General features: G+C 40.6%; 1 protein-coding gene across 4 annotated transcripts; it reads left to right on the forward strand.

The window, feature by feature from the left end:
• The first annotated feature begins 399 nt into the window (after window positions 1-399).
• LOC145109703 (uncharacterized) lies at window positions 400-2,826 on the forward strand. Of its 4 annotated transcripts, none has more exons than XM_079046895.1 (6): window positions 400-884; window positions 983-1,139; window positions 1,650-1,743; window positions 2,007-2,043; window positions 2,304-2,414; window positions 2,521-2,826. In XM_079046895.1, exons 2-5 carry the CDS (start codon window positions 1,020-1,022, stop codon window positions 2,380-2,382), a joined length of 330 nt encoding a protein of 109 aa, XP_078903021.1. In that variant the 5' UTR covers window positions 400-884; window positions 983-1,019; the 3' UTR covers window positions 2,383-2,414; window positions 2,521-2,826. The 4 variants fall into 4 exon arrangements, 2 of the variants coding, with proteins under 2 accessions (XP_078903021.1, XP_078903020.1); XM_079046894.1 differs by lacking the exon at window positions 2,007-2,043 and having other exon boundaries at window positions 400-711; window positions 799-884; XR_013709153.1 differs by having other exon boundaries at window positions 1,602-1,743; window positions 2,007-2,414.
• Window positions 2,827-21,174: the final 18,348 nt, after the last annotated feature.

The raw sequence follows: 21,174 nt of genomic DNA on the forward strand, positions 1-21,174 counted from the left end.
GAACCTGTTTTTAGCAAATCGTTGAACCGAGAACCTGCCCGGGGTTCCAAAAAACGTGTCCAGGGTCCGGTCCGGTCCACATGTCCAAATGATTACCCCTAATCACAACTTAATTACCGACAATATAAATTATTCAACCAAAAGGCTTTGCCCAACGTATCAAAGTGTATTTGAAATGTGTCACTTCCAAGTGGTTGATAATTTAAGTTTGTCGTGAACAAATATAATGAATTAACTAATTTATATACATATTAATTTTATTTTCCCTTAGGAACAGTTCCCTTTCCATTCATTTTCCGCCATCTACAGCTTCCCCAGCACATACACGTGTCGCCCACCGCCATCACCTTCCAATTAAATATCACCTCTATCACTGTCTCTCTAAACCGATCTCAATTAACATCGTCCCTATTTCGTTCTTCTTCTGATCCTTCTTCTTCAGATCATATTGGCTTCATTTGTCCACCGCCTCTTCTGTTTTCTTTTATATTGTGCCATGTTTTGGGTCTTCGTTCTGCTTTTTTGAGGAATGTTCTAATTCTCGATTCCATCTCACCTGCGTTGTCGGTGCTTCGCTTTTTCTTCGTCTTCGTCCCAATTGATTCAGGGTGTTGTTCCTTTGGGTTTGCGGCATCCGATTCCATCTCACTTGTTCCTCTGGGTTTGTAAGTTCCGGTTTCCCTGTGCTGCCGCCGTTCGTTACTGATTTGGGTATGTGTTTGCGACTTACGGCTTCACTCTCTCCGATTTGTGCTTGATTTTGGACTGGACGATTACAAAGAGGCTTTACACTTTCAGAATCTTTTCAACGACTGTTACTCGTGGACCTTCATTCAATGGGGCATCTGGTACACTGCCATACGCTTCTTCCAAATTGGAGTAAGGTAATGTTTTTTTTTTTTTTTTTTAATCTTATATTCGTTCGTTGTTGATTTCTCCTTCCCACACCTCAAATAGCTCAACCAAAACCGTGTCTATGTAGTTATGGCTGTTAGGAATACGTCGACAAGAGGATTTGAATGGGTTACTTGGAGACGCTGACTACAGGTTTGGGAAGTAGAAAAGCTCAAAAAAGGTTACTGCTTTTGGATGAGAAACATGCCTATAAGGCGTTCGATGAAATGCCTAAGCCGATTAAGGTATTCATTCCTGGTTGCTTTATCAATCAGTGTTTTTAATAAGGCGTTTTTAATCTGTAAGTTCATTATAATTAAGGTATTCTTTGAAAATTAGCTTGAATTAAAAGAAGTTTAATTTTCAAATATTTACTCAGTAAAAAGCAAAATGGTAAAACTTTAAACGTTCATTTCCTTTACTTTAACTCAAGAACACTAAAAACTGTCAAGAACATGAATTTATCAATACATGTCATCCATCTAACAATACATTGTTGTATTAAAAAAATAAATCAAAATGGGATGCTCAAATGAAAACTTTTCAGTTTGAATTTCAGGTCAGCCAATATTGGACTGTTCACATGCTTAAAATGTTGTGGTGTTCACTGAAGTCTTGGTGTTCATAATAATAAATAAATAAATAGAAAAAAACATTCTTGAACCCAATTTTATTGATAATAATCTGAATTTGACAAGTTTTATCAGTAACATTAGATTCATGGAGTGATGCTGAAATTGATGCTATGATTGAAGATGGAGGAAATTCAATCTACGAAGCATATATTCCTTAAGGAATCACGAAGCCTGGACCAGATGCTACTCATGAACACCGTTCAAATTTTATCAGGTGGACGATTATGCCCTTTTGTTAATACCATTGACACCAAATTCAAAAGAGTTGCAATTAAGATACGAGGTTGCTAAAATACCATTTATAGATTGTTATTCTAGCATTAGCTTCCATGCGCAAACTGCGATACCGCAACAATTATCTTTTATTATTATTCTTTTGGAATGCAAAATCTTTTCTAATATTTATTTATTTATTTATTTTCTAATGATTCAAGTAAAGAGATTGACATATTTCATCAGTTTTAGACATTCTTACAGGTCTGGTGTGTTTCACCCTGTTCAGAGTTAGCTTCAGGTGAAAATGATAACGCTGTGAAGATATGAAATTTTGTTAATTGACACTTCAATTAGAGAGATGTATTACTCCACTATATTTTTATATTCTTTGTTTTTGTGAAATGTGAAGTAACTAATAAGTTATGAACTGTGTATATGGTCATTGAGTTTTGTTTCTCTCTCTTTTGAGATTATGTTTAATTACATTTTTATGATGGTTTGAGGTATTTTGGATTTTAATTGATATGGTTTTGGTGTTGTTTTGGTTTTGATTTGTAGAGGAGTTGGAAATATGGATCCGGTGGATTTGGAAAATGCTAAGACACGGGATGAAAGGAAGAATATCGAGTATATTTGAAGTAGACTCAATTTCACACTTCCTTCAAATAAGTAATGACCATATTAACCTTTTAGAATAAATATCATATTTCATATATAACTAGATTTATAAGTTCATGGTTCTATAATAAGTTCTAACTTTCTTTAATGTCTTTAGGACTAAATTTGAAGTGGATATTGATGGGTTTGAGGAAAAGCCATGGAGACTTTAAGATATTGATTTATCCTACTTTTCCAACTTTGGTATGAATGAGGAACGCTTGAAGGACAAGTCCTAAAAACATTATTACTTTTATTTGGAAAATTTTGTTTGTATTTTCAAGAAAGAATAAGGTTCATATAATTGGAACAGCCATCAGGAGAAAAAGACGAGCTTTCTGCATTAGGTATCAATCAAACGAGATAAAAAAGATAATTCCGGATACCAGCAAAAGATCCGCGAGTTTGTCTTATTCCTATAATAGCAACGTACTTATAGTTTTTAACCATAATAAGAACCTACTTTATAGATATGAATTTGTTTGTATTTTGCTTCTATATTTAAAGAAACATAGGTAGAATACTATTATTGGCAAAGTAACAATCAAGACAATCTGCATGGGTCTCTTCCCTAGTTAAGAGTAGAATTAGAGGGTGTTGGTGTTTTCCATTAAAAAGAAAAAGAGAAAAACTATTCAAAATCCAAGTAAAACTATAAAATATCCAAACTGCCACTAAGTTTAATCTTCTAGTTGGGCTAGAGCTTTTTATGAGGATTGTTGGGCTAGGCCGGAAATGGTCGTTTGGCTTGCTTGATTAGGCTTTCATTGCTATACTCAGTTTCTCACGTTCGTAATTCGTTTATTCAACCTGTTTAGTTTCAAATGCATTATTAGGGTGCATAATGGATGTAAAATAATTGGATCTAAATATGAGATAATATGGAATATATATATAAATAAAGCATGTGCTGCAAATCTACTCCACTCATAAACTACATTTTAAATCCACTCATGTCTCTAATGAGACTTCAACCTTCAACATCAAGGACGGATGACAACAACGGATACTGATAAAGGCCTTTGATATTTGTTTATTTAAAATAGTGTTTTGATACATTAATAATCATTTTTTAAATGTTTGAATTAAATAAGATAAAAAAAAATGTTCATCGACTTAATTAAACAATTTGATAGGTTATTTTATTAATTATACTTATTCGAAAATGCTTCTTTTAGGTGGAAACATACTTACTCTTTTTATATTTTATCCCTAATTCTATTTCTTTGTCTATAATATATAAGGATACATATTTAAACAAAATTTTCCAAACATGAAAAAAAAAACAAAAAGAACTTTTCAATTTATTGGGCTTAAGTACTAAACTATTTAAATCTTGACAATTTCATGAAATAGGTTTTAATGACGCGGAAGCTAACGAGCACTATTGTATCATATGTAAAGTTCGAAATATTGCAGCGGATATAGTTTTACATAATTAATAGCATATGTAGAATTCCGAATTCAAATATATTATTTGTTACGTGTCATTTGGAATTTGGTGACCCAAATGGATAACCCGATCCGAAAGGAAGTGAAAAAAACCCTGATATCATATATTGATGGGACAAGTGTTTGGGGTAGGCAGGGTTTACGACTATTAATTGTTCGGAATTTACTTGTATATGAGTTTGACTCTATAGTTGCTACGATTTACTACTCTTAATCTTTGTAGTTATGATTCTTTTATAATCACTTTGAAAGAGTCTGCTAATAGAACCTGATCATGGACATAAACCACATCGACCGAACCACGTTAAATTCTTGTATTTCTATTGCTTTCTTGCATAATAATATTAGTAAAACTATGTCCCAAGATCCAAAATTATAGCTACTTGACCGAGCTCTCGGGAAATGGTAGGCTTGATAAAATCAGATAACAATTTTTACATTGTTTCTGAATGTTAACAATTATTGCTATGACTCACACCTTCATTAGAAATAAGTTTTGGGTGCTACGGGTTCGTTATGTGTTTTTAACATGAACGTCAATTTGACTCCATTTAGCTTGTTTTTTTTTTATTTAAATGGTAACAAAAGAATGGCTACTTGAGCTACCGTTCTATTAGTACAATGGGTTGGATCGATCCACAATACTCTTTTGTAACCGTATAGTTCAATTTGCGAATATCTTGTAAAACAATATCATTACTAGAAATATGTGTATCAATGATGGATTTCATCGACATATTATATCTTCACGAAAAATGATTAAGCGCTCCATAGTAACGGGACGACATAACATATAATATTCACATATAAATAATAATACTCACATATGAATAATCATATTCATATATGAATAAGTATATTTATATATGAAGTCTATTCGTAACTGATTATTCACATATGAATATGACGGCTGATGGTTGAGGTGGTGGCAGTGACGGGGGCAGCGGTGATGGTGTCAGTGGTGGTATTGGTGGTGGTTGTGTTGGCGGGGGTGGTGGTGGAAGCGATGGCGGAGATCGTGGTGTTAGGTGTGGTGGAGGCGGTGGTTGTGGTGTTGTCAGCGGCGGTGGTGGTGTCAGTGGGTGGCAAAGGTGTTGTTGACGTGTGTGGACAATGCTATTTTATGAGAAAAACTAAAAGAATAAGTTGTTTGGTAATGTGAACACATTCAACCTCACACAACTATCGTCATTAGCATGCATTCTCACTAATTATTATTCATTTTTGTTCACACGTATTGTTTTTCACTCATTTCATTCTTACAGAATACGATTATTAATAACACATTCTGATAACATTCTGACAGAATGATAATCATAAAAAAGTCTATAATATCCTTATAGACGATTTAATTTGTAACACCCATAAAAATCATGTCAATTTAAAACTTTTTAAAACATTTTAAAACAATAATTATTACAAATTTGTTTTCAAAATAGTTTAAACATCAAAGTATCCCAAGAACCAAATCATAAAAATATAAGGAGGTGCACGATCACGCCTTCGTCTTCCCGCGATCATCAGAAGTACCTGAGACATAATCAACAACTGTCAGCCTGAAGCTTAGTGAGTTCCCCCAAAATACCAACGCCATACAAATATAACCATATCATATAAGCAGCATGCATAATGAGCCATCAGTCTGACTGGACCGCCTCACAGGCCATCGGTCTATCTGGACCGCTCTCCGAGCCATTGGCACGTCTGGACAGCCTTTCAGGGCCTTCAGCCTAACCGGACCGCTCGTCGGGCCTTCGACCTGACTAGTACGCCCTAACCGGGTCTGCAGTCTATCCGGTCCACCCTGGGTATGTTGGCACAAGCACAAACCATGACCGCCTCAACCCAATCCCCAATTAAACAATCATGTGCACACAAATATCATACGCTAGCTAGCATGTACAGATAGTCATACAGATCTAACAGATCACTAACATAGCATAATCCTATAATTAGGATACCGATCTAATAGATCACTAACATAGCATAATCCTATAACCAGGATACCGATCTAACAGATCAGCAACATAGCAACCATCCTATAACCAGGATACAAATCATAAAGGGTCGTCCGTGGTGCCTTAGACCCTATTGATATAGTGAGAAGAACTCTCCTCACAAGTAGCTCGGGATGATAATGTCAACTCCTCCAAATACAGCTCCAACTCAAACACCTACATCCACCAATGATCCACTTCCGTAAATTCCCAAATTACTAAAATACCCCCAGAAGTCAAAATGGTCAACCCTTGGTCAAAGTCAAAGTCAACGGTCAAGGTCAATAGTCCATGTTGACCCAACTCGTCGAGTGTAGCCCACTGACTCGTCGAGTTCTTCCAGAACTCGAGAATTCGTGAAAACCCTAGTTGACTCGCCGAGTTTCCAGATAACTCGTCGAGTCCATGCGATGTCTAAATGTCGGGAAAAACCCTAACTAACTCATCGAGTCATCTCCATGACTCGCTGAGTCCATGCAGAACCAATACAGGCAATCTTCATCCGACTCGTCGAGTTGGCCATGCAACTCGTCGAGTCCCTTCAGTCCATTTCTCATTCAGCCGTTTTTAAGCTACCCCAAAGCTCCAAATTGCAGATCTAACCTCCTAGGGCATAGTTTCCACGTAAAGTTGCAAACTTTACGTACATGCAAGGTCCTAAATGCCAAAACCAAGCTAAGGGAGAAGTTTTAGGTAAGGAGAAGGTCATAACTTGCCAAAGACTAGAACTTTATGACTATATAGGGCTAGAGGAGTCCAGATCTGAAGTCACAACTTCAGATCATGCCCAAAACCATAAATAACTCCACAACCACTAGAAAAGCCCTAAACCTTTGCATGAAGAGATCTAGCTAGAGAAAAATCAAGGTAACAACTTGTTATCTTCAAGATGAGGTTAAGATGAAGTAGAAATCAGATCCACAAGCTTCTCCTTGCTCCTAGCTCCTTAGACTTCAAGCTTTCTTCACAAAATCCACCTTCCAAGCTTCTTAACACACAAAATGAAGAGTAGGCGCGATTAGGGTTTTCTGAGCTCAAGGGGGACGGTAAGGGAGGCAGAGGGAGGCTAATGATCCTTTAAATAGGGTGCAAAACCGTGGAAATTAGGGTTTCATTTTCCAGTTCTTACTTGTCGAGTTTGGGTCCCCCAACTTGTCGACTAGACCTCTTAAATCACGCTGCATGATCTGCTTCTACACGACGAGTTGGGGGCATTCAACTCGTCGGGTAGGTCCAAGAATGAGAATATAAGCTGTAAAATATACCTGGGAGTCGGGGTGTTACAATTCTCCCCCACTTGAACTAGACTTCGTCCTCGAAGTCTGCTGCGGTGAACAATCCCGGATAATGCTCCCGTATCTCTGCCTCCGGCTCCCAAGTCCACTTGGATCACCTACGATGCTCCCATTGTACCTTTACCAAAGGTACTTCCCTGTTCCGTAGAACCTTCACTTTCCTCTCCAGAATAGCCACTGGCCTCTCCACGTAATTAAGGCGCTCATCGACCTGAATATCATCTAATGACACTACTGCCTCCTCATCCAATATGCACTTTCGCAACTGCGAGACATGGAAAGTGTTGTGAATCTGACTGAGCTCCTACGGAAGATCCAGTCTATATGCCACTTTGCCTACCCTGACAATTATCCTGAAAGGCCCGATGTATCGGGGACCCAACTTCCCCCTCTTACTGAATCGAATCACACCCTTCCAGGGTGAGACCTTCAGGAGTACCATGTCACAGACCTGAAACTCCAACTCAGATCAACGTCGGTCGGCGTAACTCTTCTGCCGACTCTGTGCGGTCTGCAACCACTGTCTGATCTGCTGAATCATCTCGGTAGTCTACAGGACTACCTCGGTCTGACCCATCACCATGTGACCAACCTCGCCCCAACAGACTGGGGTGCGGCATCTCCGTCCATACAATAGCTCATAAGTTGGAGCACCAATGCTGGAGTGATAGCTGTTGTTGTAGGAACACTCTGAAAGGGGTAGGCAGGAGTCCCAGCTCCCACCGAAGTCAATGACACAGGCCCTCAACATATCCTCGAGGGTCTGAATGGTCCGCTCGCTCTGGTCGTCTGTTTGCGGATGGTATGCGGTACTGAAATGCAGCCGCGTGACCAGTTCCTCGTGGAACTTCTACCAGAAACGGGAGGTGAACCGAACATCACAGTCTGAAACGATAGAGACAGGAACCCTATTGCGAGCGACAATCTTGTGTATATACACATCGGCCAGCTTCTCGGACGATGAGCTCTCCCGAATGGGCAGAAAATGGGCACTCTAGGTCAATCGATCCACGATGACCCATATAGCGTCGAAACCCCTTGTCGTTCTCGACAATTTTGTGATGAAGTCCATCGTGATCTGCTCCCATTTCCACATGGGAATCTCTAGAGGATGCAGCTTGCCATGCAGCCTCTGGTGATCGGCCTTGACCATCCTACAGATAAAACACCTCTCAACGTACCAGGCGATCTCTCGCTTCATGCACGGCCACCAGTAACTCAGACTTAGATCCCGATACATCTTGGTGGCCCCCGGGTGAATAGAGAAACTAGACTTGTGAGCCTCCTCTAGTACAATCTGTCTGACCCCACCAGACATCGGAACCCAGACCCGACCGCAACGGGTCAAGAACCCCCGACTGTCCTACACAAAAATCGGGTGATCTCGCCTCTAATCCGCTCAATCTTCCAGCTCTCCTATCGTACACCCTCAGCCTGAGCTTCCCTAATCAGATTCACAAGTGGAGAATCCACTGATATCCTCATATATATCGTTGGAGTAGAAGATCCAGCCGACTTGCGGCTCAGGGCGTCTGCCACAACGTTCACTTTACCCGGATGGTAAAGGATCTCGCAGTCATAATCCTTGACTGCGTCTAGCCACCTGCGCTGCCTCATGTTCAGGTTTGGCTGATCCATGATGTGCCTCAGACTCTTGTGGTCCGTGTAAATGGTACAACGGACCCCGTAGAGATAATGTCTCAAAATCTTGAGAGCGAACACCACAGCTCCCAACTCCAAATCATGTGTGGGGTATCTCGTCTCATGCGGCTTCAACTGTCGCGACGCATAGCCTATCACTCATCCTCTTTGCATGAGGACCGCTCCCAGTCCCGTGATGGACGAATCACAGAACACCACGAAATCCTCAACTCCATCCGGTATAGTCAAGACTGGAGCCTCGCAAAGTCGCTGCCTGAGGGTTTCAAATGCCCTCTGCTGCACAGGGCCCCACCGAAAATCCACCCCCTTCCTCGTCAGACGAGTGAGGGGTACTGCAATCTTTGAGAAATCCTGTATGAATCTCCGGTAGTACCCAGCCAATCCCAAGAAGCTCCTAATATCCAAGGGAGATTTCGGAACCTCCCACTGCATAACCGCCTCGATTTTGGCTGGATCGACCAAAATCCCCTCCTGGTTAACGATATGTACAAGGAACTGAACCTCTCGTAACCAAAATTTGCACTTCGGGAACTTGGCATAAAGTTGTTCTTGTCTCAAAACTCCCAATTGCTCCCGAACATGCTCCTCGTGCTGCTCTCTGGTGTTGGAATACACCAAGATGTCATCTATAAACACAATGACTGAGCGGTCGAGCATCGATCTGCATACCCGATTCATCAGGTCCATAAATATAGCTGGCGCGTTGGTGAGTCCAAACGGCATCACCACAAACTCGTAATGTCCATAACGAGTCCGGAACGCGGTCTTCTCCACGTCCTCCTCCCGTACCTTGACCTGATGGTACTCAGATCTCAAATCTATCTTGGAGAACCAAGATGCTCCCTATAACTGATCGAAGAGATCATCGATCATTGGGAGTGGATAACGGTTCTTCACCGTCAACTTGTTCAACTCCCGGTAGTCAATGCACATCCGGTATTAACCATCCTTCTTCCCGACGAAGAGGATCGGTGCTCCCCACGGAGAACTGCTCGGACGAATGAACTGCTTGCCCAGCAGTTCTTGCAGCTGTGATGACAGCTCCTGCATCTCTGGTGGCGCTAATCAGTACGACGCCTTGGCGATAGGGGCCGCACCTCGTACAAGGTCGATCCTGAACTCGACCTGTCTCTCCGGAGGTACTCCGGGTAACTCCTCCGGGAACACGTTAGCAAACTCCATGACTACTGAACTTATGAAACCGAGGTCTGATCCCTGACCCGCGTATCCGCCACATATGCTAAATATCCCGCACACCCGTGCTAAATGTACTGCCGTGCCCTGGCAGCTGAGCAAATCCCTGATCCCAATCTGGTGCCCTCGCCGTAGATAATAAGTTCTCCCCCACTTGGGGTTCGAACTACCACACGCTGACCCTCGCAGTCGATCATGGCACCGAAGCGACTAAGCCAGTCCATACCCACAATCACACATGCATCCCCCATGGGAATCAGAATCAGGTCTATCGGGAAAGATACCCCGAAGATCTCCAATACACAACCCTGATAGACCGAAGAAGCAGAAATCACGTGTTCGTTGGCGATAGAGACTCGCAACGGACACTCTAGCTCTCCTACTAGCAAACCGAACTCCCTACTAAATGACTGAGAGACAAATGACCGACTCGCACCCGAGTCAAATAATACCAAAGCATGTAAGGAGTTCACTAAGAACGTGCCTAATCATAGGTACAAACACATAAGTATAACACAAATATAATCAGTAAGATAAAGGGTAGAAACATACCAGCAACCATATCCGGTGATGTCCTGGCCTCCTCGGCTGTAAGCTGGAAGGCGTGTCCCCGAGCCTTCGGAGGCTCTGCTCTACCCTGACCCCTGTCAGTAATCCTTAGTGTAGCTGGCACTGGAGCCTACGTCGACCTGGCAGCGAGTTGTGGACAGTTGGTCTTTACGTGACCAACCTGATGGCAGTGGTGGCATATCCTCATATCTTGAACCGGGGCTGGCTGGCGGCAATCCCGTGCAAAGTGCCCCTCCTTGCCGCATTTGCGGCACGCACTACCCGATATACAAATCCCTGAGTGACCCTTCCTGCACTTGCCATAAGTGCGGCCATGCTGGCCTCCTGTCCTAGAATCAGCGGTCTTAGACCGCTTTGGCGTCGGATGTGACTGTGCCGGGGCCTGCCGCTGCTCCCTCAACTGCAGCTCAATCTCTAGCTCACGCCGCCTAGCGGCCTCCTGTAGCTCCAAAAGTGTATCACAATGCTGGGTGGCAACAAACTGACGGATGTCAGTCTTGAGCATGCTCAAATAACGTGTCATCTGAGCCTGCTCGGAAGCAAACTCCAGGCAAAACATCGCCCTCTCAGTGAACATATGGGTGATCTCCGTCACCGTCTCTGCATCCTGTCTCAACTCCAAGAACTCCAGAGCTAACCGTTCCTGCTCGACCCACGGAATGTAGCGAGCGCGAAACATATCCCTGAACTTCTCCCACGTAACCGCAACTCTCTACTCATCTATATACGACCCTGTCATCAACCTCCACCAGTCCTTTGCCCCAGACCTCAGTAGGTTCAGGGCACATCTGACCTTCTGGTCAGTAGGACACAAACATGTGAAGAAACATCCCTCCACATCTGACAGCCACCTCATGGCTACAATCGGGTCCTGAGTCCCATCAAAAGTCGGGGCTTCGTGTTATCGAAGTCCCAATACTGAAAAGCCCGACTAGCTCATCCCCCTGTCGACGTTACAGCTGCTGAATCTACTGCGGCAACCGTCTCAGTGAGGGATGCATAGCTCTCATCGAATTACCCCACCATGGCGGTCTTGATAGACCCAAACATCTCCGACAATTAAGCCTGCAACATCGCAACAACCTCATCATGCATGATCTCCCAATCTCGGCGTCCATCTCGTCTGGCCCCATATGACTGATAATCTCGGGCACTACTGGTGCCTCCTGCCCGCCATCTCCCGATCCTGATCCGGATCCAGTCACAAATCGTCTAGTAACCGCCATGCTGAAAATATACCAAGAAGATATCAGATATTCCATATAACAATCCGGGAACCAACTCCCAACGAAACCCTAGGGGTTGTGACTTCCTTGCTACGCGTATGGGTCCTGTGCTTTCATTAGTACGAGCCCATACTACCTTCCACACCTACCCATATTTGTCTCAAGTATTATCATAACGCCCTAGCAATATACGTAAGCATGGCATGCGCTCAATCCTCATTCCTAGAGGAAGGCTAAATGTCTCATAACTGGCGGACTGATCCCACACAACTCATCCATGAAACTTCCACCAACCCTGCAACACTAGTGTATGCTAACCATACATAACGATGGACCCTATATACTTTTGAATACCTGATCCTCCAAAATCTTGAGGTAAAACGGCTGTCACGATCGGATACAATCGTTAATGAAACACCGTGAAGCCTCACACTTTCCTTCACATAAGAATTCGCAAGTTTATCCATAGACCATTTCTCGTTGGCTGCTATGAAATGCGCACTCTTAGTGAAGCGATCAACGACCACCCAAATCATGTCGTGACCGTTCCTTGTTCTGGGCAGTTTAGTCTCAAAATCCATGGTGATACCTTCCCATTTACCCATGGGTACAAGTAAAGGATCTAAACTCCCATACGGTTTCTGATGTTGTGCCTTAACCCTAGCACAAGTTACACACTCAGCCACATACTTAGCAACATCGAGCTTCACCATCGGCCACCAGTAATAGGGTTTTAGATCCCTATACATTTTCGCACTGCCGGGATGAATCGAGTACATGGTTTTGTGAGCTTCTTCCATCAGAAGACCTCTTACTCCTCCCATCCTAGGTATCCAAATCCTACCTTTGAATACCTTTAGTCCTTGACCGTTTGTATCAAACACCAACGTTTTATCCCAAACGGTCCTCCTTTCAGTCATTTTTCTCTAAAGCTTCCTCCTGAGCTTTCTTTTATACTTCCCATAATTGTAGAGACAACTTCAATTCTCAACGCTCTTGTCCTTTTCTTTTCAAGATTCACCTTCCGACTGAGAGCATTAGCAACAACATTTGCTTTACCAGGGTGGTAAAGTATCTCACAGTCATAGTCCTTGAGTAACTCTAGCCAGAGCCGTTGCCTCATGTTCAATTCCTTCTGATTAAAGAGATATTGAAGACTCTTATAATCAGTGAAAAGTTTGCATTTAGTACCATAAAGATAGTGCCTCCCTATCTTTAAGGCGAATACTACCACTGCCAACTCCAAATCATGAGTGGGGTAGTTCTTTTCATACTCCTTCAATTGCCTCAATGCCTACGTTATCACTTTATCCCTTTGGGTCAGAACACAACCTAACCCAACTTCTTTAACAACGAACGCGATACTTCTATTGATCGCTTTGATCAGTCTTTACTTCAATTCGGCTTAAGTCAACTGCTACATCGAACTTGGTTTTCTGAACCACGTAACAAACTCATCGTAGTCGGACTCAATTTGATATGACCACTAGGGTCGGAATAACAATCATCTTCTTAGTCATTACCGAAACGATGGTAACGACAGACTAGAATAAGACGGAATCAATTACGAGTTCCTTGGTAACCTTGTGACTTACCCTGATCCAAGTGTGAGTCCTGTGCTTCCAGTAGTATAGATCTCTACTACTATTCACACCTACTCATACTCGTCCCAAGTACTGTCTCGCAGTCCCCAAGTCCTAAAATCATAAAACAATTAACACATACAAATGTGTAAATTAATCATAGAATTTTCCTAGACTCTACTAGGACTTCTTCCATGCGTATCTTCAGTCATCAATTCTACTTCAACTTGGTTGGTGATGGAAATTCCAGACGATGGAACAACTTCAAGAGATTCACCAACCATTCATCATCCTGCCAATCGGAGGTCTACTTCAGACGTACCGTACCCCTCTAAACGTTCCGTTATTTTATTAGACATATTCTAAAGGCAAGATACCACTCTTATGATATCTTTTGATATGTATCATTCAATATCATAAGCTTTTCATTTCCTCCATCTATTCAATTCTCTACGAGTCTTTATCATAACGTTTTGTACACCCAAGCAGACGTTCGGTGTACCAGGCGAGAATTTAAGATAGGAAAGCTTTATTTACGATAAACGTATAAATCTCCTTATCACTTTGAAACGTTTACATGTAGTTCTAATCTCGTAATCATACGCTTAGAATCCTACACACATAAGGTTTCCAGATCCGGTCGGCAACAGACCATATATCCGAACAAATAATAGCATCATTATAGCTATAACACAAAACATTTAGCACATAAAAGCATTTTAGGCATCCTTCCTAAAATAAACTAGTGCTCGTGTCAATTTAGGTGTACTACCTAAAATATGATAGACACACTCAACTTACAATCATCGCTTAGCATTCTAAGTTTAAGTCTAGAAATCCTACAATTTCTTAGTTCGCTTAAACTAATGCTCTGATACCAACTGTGACATCCCCAAATTCCCGGCCAGAAAAGACCGGTTTAATTTATGCTTTTGAAATAATTTCAGAGTAATCATTTGATTAAAAGTGTTGCAGAATTTATTCCCAGAAAAACATAATAAATATGTTATCAAATCATTTCCGAAGAAATGTATTTTAATCACTTAAACCATTGGGATGTCATTGTCAATACAAAAACATAAGCATAAACAAAACTTACATTCATTTACACTAGTGATCTACTTCTCTTTTAATCTCTCAGTGTAAAGCAACTTCGTATCGATACCTGTGATACAAATAAACTGAGTGGGTCACGCTTGGGAGCCTGGTGAGCATATAGGGTTTTCAACCCACAGTAAATAATAAACTTATTAAGTTCTCAATCAACAATAAATTTATTAATTCCATCAACCAAAATAACCCTAATTGCCCATTCCCATTATCCTCACTTTACGTCCCTAAAACAACTATCATAAGGGACCTAGCCTAAGGATTATCACTAGGGGTGACAACATTGCTTTGGGGGTTCCTCAGCAAGTTATGTCAAATAAAACAAACATCGGGGTGACAACACTGCTTTCCCTCAGCAAGTTATGTCAAACAAGACATCCTAACATAAAACAACCAACAAGGTGACAACATTGCTTTCCTTCAGCAATTTATGTCAAATAGGCACGAAGTCACATCGTCGCCATGTGCTAGTCCATAGCTCTTATTCATCAACGGTATTTCCCACAGGAGTTTTCCCCTGCAATACATGTCAATGGGTTTTCCATATACTAAGTCCATAGCTCTTATTCATCGACGATATTTCCCACGGGAGTTCTCCCCCGCAATACATGTCAATGGGTTTTCCATACAGCTGATGAACATACTTAAGGGGTTTTCCCCAACCTTACTTGCCCTAAAGGCACTCATGAGGGGAATAGAGTACAGCGAATGAACACTTAAGTCCATTAACACCTACAGGTTATGAGCCTGCTAGTGTTCCACAGACCATCAAAACAGTCCATGGTTGTCATCCATACTCTGCTGAATGACAGGGGTTTTAGAGTACAACGAATGAACACTTAAGTCCATTAACACCTACAGGTTACGAGCCTGCTAGTGTTCCACAGACCATCAAAATAGTCCATGGTTGTCATCCATACTCTGCTGAATGACGGGGGTCAACGTTGGGTAAGGGCTTTTCTCATATTGCACAACTCACGCCAACATCTGGGTAAAAGCTTTTCCTATATTTCACCACTCACTTTCAACTCATGATCTATATCACTGATCATCTCATCTATCCAACTCACCTTTCATCACACACCCACTATTTAACTCATGATCTATATCACTAACTCATGAAGCTAGTCTGATCACTTCATAAAAGAACAAAGACTCCAAAGCTCTTCCAAATAAAAGTATAGGGAAAATACTGATAAAGTACTCCCGTATGCTCCCGTACCCCGACACGTAATAGTGTCAAAAGGAAGAACTAATGGATGAACACATAGTTCAAAAATACCTAATGAACATATAGTTCAAACATACGTACCGATTACAAGTCTACTAACGTTCCACTGGGCTATCTAAAATAGTCTGTGGCCGTTGTCTATACTCTGCTAGATGACTAGATCATCTTAAACATCGATACCTCTCATCACTTTTATTTCATCACACATCATCTAATTCATCTACCCATGTTTTACCCAACATATTTGTAGATAAAAATATATATATACAGTTTAAAACTTGTATAAAACATCAATTCAACAGTCACCTCAAATAAACAATTAATATATTTACACATAGCACGTATTTTAAGGTAAATACTTCATATCTATGTGTAAGGTGAAAGTGACTATACACTCACCTGATTTAATGAAAATCGGGCATCAATTCGTTTCCTAAAACGATCGTTTCTAATAAAACCGGGAGTTTTATTGAGAAACCGGGCTCTGCGAGGGTCGGGCTTCGAAACCGAAAAGATAAATTTTCCGGGCCTTCGGGCACTCCGGGACATGTTCCGGGCATTGGAATTGATCTCGGGGCATCGGGGTGGTCAAAATAACCAAAATATTGAAAAAGGGGCCAAAATTGCCAATTTTCCAACTTTAGCCGGGAGGGTTCGCACCCTCCTATTTATAGTGTCCGAAGCTGCTGATCCAAGGGCTGAGAAGCCTCCACGCGTCAGCAGATCTGAAGAGGGAAGATGGCTTCGCACGTGGCCTGCGCATGCGAGGGCCTCGCTGGCGTCTTCTTAGTGGACCGAAGCCTGGGTCCGAGGGTCGGGTTCGAAGCAGGAGGAAAGGGTGACAGCTGGTGCGAAGATCGGACACACGGCAGACTTTGCGAGGTTCGGACTAGGCTGCACACACGTCGCTCCTCGGATGCGCCACAGCTTTGGATGACTCAGCAATTCTCGGACACGTGGCATGCTCTAAGCGAAGGTGACGTGGCAAAAACGTGACTATGCGAATTTTCTCGATTTTTGTGCAAAAACTTCTAAAATCCATAACTTTCGCATACAAGCTCCGTTTTTTACGTTCTTCATATGCACGCGTAGGTAAAATTACGCTCTACAACTTTCGTTTAGACTTCATTGGCTAATTTTGACTTTAATTTTTATATTATTATTTTTAACAGACCGGGACAGGAAATCCGTTAAAAATTCATAATTTCTTCATCTGACGTCCGTTTTCGTCAGACTTTTTACCATTGAGCTAATAATGACGAGACCTTCGATTCTCGTTTAGGTTGTGTCGGCTAAAAGCACTCGATCTAAAATTCGAATTTTTAGCTGTCTACTGCGAAGCTGAAACTTCAAAAAATCATAACTTACTCATACGAAGTCAGATTTGGGCGTTCTTTTTATACCTACTCTCGATTTAACGAACACTACAAGTTTCGTTTAGATCACAAAGGCCAAAGAGTAGTTTATCGAAAACTCACTTTTTACGACATTCGGCACCGTGCCGGTTTATCGTGAAACTTCGACAGGTCATAACTTCTTCGTTATAACTCGGATTTCGGCATTCTTTATATATCCGTAATCCTTGTCACGCCCACTACAAATTTCTTAATAGATATCGGCTTTATCTAATATTTAATTTTGACGCTCATTTTTATTCTTAATTAATTAAACCCTAATAATTAAGCATAAAACACATAATTCACATAAAATTCACATATATCCTTTTCATTTCTTCTAAATGAGTTACAAAGGTTAACCTAGACCATTATGTCAATATTAATGCCTAGCCTAGAAACACGGACGTTACACCAGGATACCGATCTAACAGATCAGTAACATAACAACCATCCTATAACCAGGATACAAATCATAAAGGGTCGGACTTGGTGCCTTAGACCCTGTTGATATAGTGAGAAGAACTCACCTCACACGTAGCTCAGGATGATAATGCCAACTCCTCCAAATACAGCTCCAACTCAAAAACCTACATCCACCAATGATCTACTTCTATAAATTCCCAAATTACTAAAATACCCCCAGAAGTCAAACAGGTCAACCCTTGGTCAAAGTCAAAGTCAACGGTCAAGGTCAACAGTCCATGTTGACCCAACTTGTCGAGTGTAGCCCACAGACTCGTCGAGTTCTTCCAGAACTCGAGAATTCGTGAAAACCCTAGTTGACTCGCCGAGTTTCCAAATAACTCATCGAGTCCACGCGATGTCTAAATGTTGGGAAAAACCTTAACTAACTCGTCGAGTCATCTCCCTGACTCGCCGAGTCCATGCGGAACCAATACAGGCAATCTTCATCCGACTCGTCGAGTTAGCCATGCAACTCGTCGAGTCCCTTCAGTCCATTTCTCATTCAGCCGTTTTTAAGCTACCCTAAAGCTCCAAATTGCAGATCTAACCTCCTAGGGCATGGTTTCCACGTAAAGTTGCAAACTTTACGTACATGCAAGGTCCTAAATGCCAAAACCAAGCTAAGGGAGAAGTTTTAGGTAAGGAGAAGGTCATAACTTGCCAAAGACTGGAACTTTATGACTATATGGGGATAGAGGAGTCCAGATCTGAAGTTACAACTTCAGATCATGCCGAAAACCAGAAATAACTCCAAAACCACTAGAAAAGCCCTAAACCTTTGCATGAAGAGATCTATCTAAATTAAGCTAACGACTTGTTACCTTCAAGATGGGGCTTATCTGAAGTAGAAATCAGATCCACAAGCTTCTCCTTTCTCCAAGCTCCTTAAACTTCAAGCTTTCTTCACAAAATCCACCTTCCAAGCTTCTTAACACACAAAAATAAAGAGTAGGCGCGATTAGGATTTACCGAGCTCAAGGGGGACGGTCAGGGAGGCAGAGGGAGGCTAATGATCCTTTAAATAGGGTGTAAAACCCTTGAAATTAGGGTTTTATTTTCCATTTCCTACTCGTCGAGTTGGGGTCCCCCAACTCGTCGAGTAGACCTCATAAATCACGCGGCCTGATCTGCTTCTACACGACGAGTTGGGGCATTCAACTCGTCGAGTAGGTCCAAGAATGAGAATATAAGCTGTAAAATTTATACGTGGGAGCCGGGGTGTTACATAATTAGTGAGAATGTGTGATAATGACAATAGTTATGTGAGGTTGATTGTATTCACATTACCAAACAACATATTTTCTTAGTTATTCTCACAGAATAACATTATCCACACGTTCGCATAATAGATGTTCATCAACAATTGAACCTAGCCCTATATATATATATATATATATATATATATATATATATATATGTATGTATATATATATAAGTAAATTTATATATGAATATGGCGGCTGGTGGTAAGCGGTGGCAGGGGTAGCGGTGGATGTGGCAGAGGTAGTTGTAGTGGCAGGGGTGGCGGAGATGGTTGTGGCAGGGGTGACGGAGGAGGTGGTGGTAGAGGTGTTGGTTACAATGTCGGTGGTGGTGATTGTGGTGGTTGGTGGCAGAGTTGGTGGTGGTAACGCGACAGATGTGGTAGAGTTGGTGGATTCATATATGAATACCATTACATTTATATTCACAAATGAATATTCCCTCTCCCCCATCACGGAGGTACACTAGAGCATTTTGCGACAACAAAGAATATGTGGCCAGATTTGTTTTCGTGTTATTGATTAATCACTTTCCGTAGTGATATTCGAAAATTTTATTTTTGCATATAACGTAAAATGTGCACTATATGCACATCAGAAGAAAAACACTTTTTTGAATTTTTTTTCAACGAATCACTTTCTACTCGAAAATCTTAACTTATTAAAATGTTTTCCATCTTTACATTAATGTGCATATTTTCATATTTTGAATATATATATATATATATATATATATATATATATATATATATATATATATATATATATATATATATATAATGTGTTTTTCGGGTGATATTCCGTATGTTTAGAATGAGATTAAGAATTTTGTTGGTATTGTTGTTGTTGTTATGTGTATAAAAAATATTTTCCAAATGTGCACATCACAAAATATACAGATGCACATTTGAGTTTGTGTATATATTTATATTTTTAATTTTTTTTTAGATATATTCTTTATAAAAAAACATTTTAATTGGCTAAGACATTGTTATAGAAGGTGATTTCTTGAAAAAAAATCAAACAAAAAAAGTTGTTTCAAGTGATATGTGCATATGATGCACATTTTATGTATTTTTTTCGAATATCAATATGAAAAGAGGTTCAATAAATGATGAGTTTACATATTTTTAGTTATTTTATTTGATATAAAATCAACTCTAAAACTTTTTTTAAAATGTGATCATAATGATTTTAAAATACTTATTCATCATAATTGAACTTTACTCTCTCTCTCTCTCTCTCTATATATATATATATATATATATATATATATATATATATATATAGGGTATGATCTATATTTCGGGATTAGATAGTATATATAATTCTCAACTCCTCTATTCTCTCTTTTTATTTACTGTCACTAAAAGCACCATTAATATACTCATCAATCATCAAGTTTGTTTGGCAGCAGAATTTTAGATGCTTCTAGCTGTTAGCTTTTAACAGAAAAAACTTGATTTAAACAACAATCTTAGTTTGGGAGTATGGGCTTTGAGCTTTTAGTTTAAACAAAAATCTCTAAATCCAAAAGCTATTTCATGTAGTTTTTAAGAAATAGCTATTGAGTTTTTTTAATCGATTTCTAAAATTGCCCTTAATTTTAATTGTCATCATGATCCTTTTTTTTACCAGCTCTCAAGAAAGCTAACAAGTAATTGTCAACTTCTTGCCACCATTCCTAGATCAATATCTACCTGTTGTCACTGACGTTAAACTGCAAGTAACTTTTTTTTTCGAGAATCTTCCATATATATCAATGTACCATATGTGAGTTTTTTATTTTTCATGTGAAGTTTTTGGTATGTGTGATTTTGGGTTCTTATCCGCTGTTGTGATTATTCAATTATGATTTATCCAAGATGATCATTCAATTTCACAAGATGATTATTCTGTTTTTCCAATATGAACATCACCTCAATAGAGGTTTTGATCAAAACCAAACTAAACAAAATAGGGTAATCAATCGACGATTAAAATATTTAATCGACCAGTTCTCACGACGTGATCATCCATTTGCCACATCATGACGAAGGGACTTTGATCGTCTGGGATCGCGTCTGATTCGTGCCCACGACGTTAATGTTAAATTACCATGACATGACGACGAGAAGTTGACCGTTTAAGTTTCGATGATTATTCTGATCACAAAGTGGGCATCCTAGTACCACTACTTGACGACAAAAACTAATCATGCTAGAATCACGTTGAACATCGGGCTCAGGACGTGACACGCTTTTGGTCACAACGTGAAACTTGTCTGAACAAAACCATTTTTATTTTGTATTCTGTTTTTGATCAGTTCTTTGTGTAATCTCTTAGGAG

Source organism: Lactuca virosa, chromosome 4 (genome assembly GCF_052849685.1).
Source record: "Lactuca virosa cultivar CGN04683 chromosome 4, Lactuca_virosa_CGN04683_v6, whole genome shotgun sequence".
Taxonomy (NCBI): domain Eukaryota; kingdom Viridiplantae; phylum Streptophyta; class Magnoliopsida; order Asterales; family Asteraceae; genus Lactuca; species Lactuca virosa.

Bases quoted from the DNA above. Each gene is read 5' to 3' on its own strand.
- LOC145109703 (XM_079046894.1), top strand. From the start codon at position 1,020: ATGGGTTACTTGGAGACGCTGACTACAGGTTTGGGAAGTAGAAAAGCT. The intron at 1,140-1,649 runs GTATTCATTCCT...CTATGATTGAAG, and splicing joins AAATGCCTAAGCCGATTAAG to ATGGAGGAAATTCAATCTAC. The intron at 2,415-2,520 runs GTAATGACCATA...TAATGTCTTTAG, and splicing joins TTCACACTTCCTTCAAATAA to GACTAAATTTGAAGTGGATA.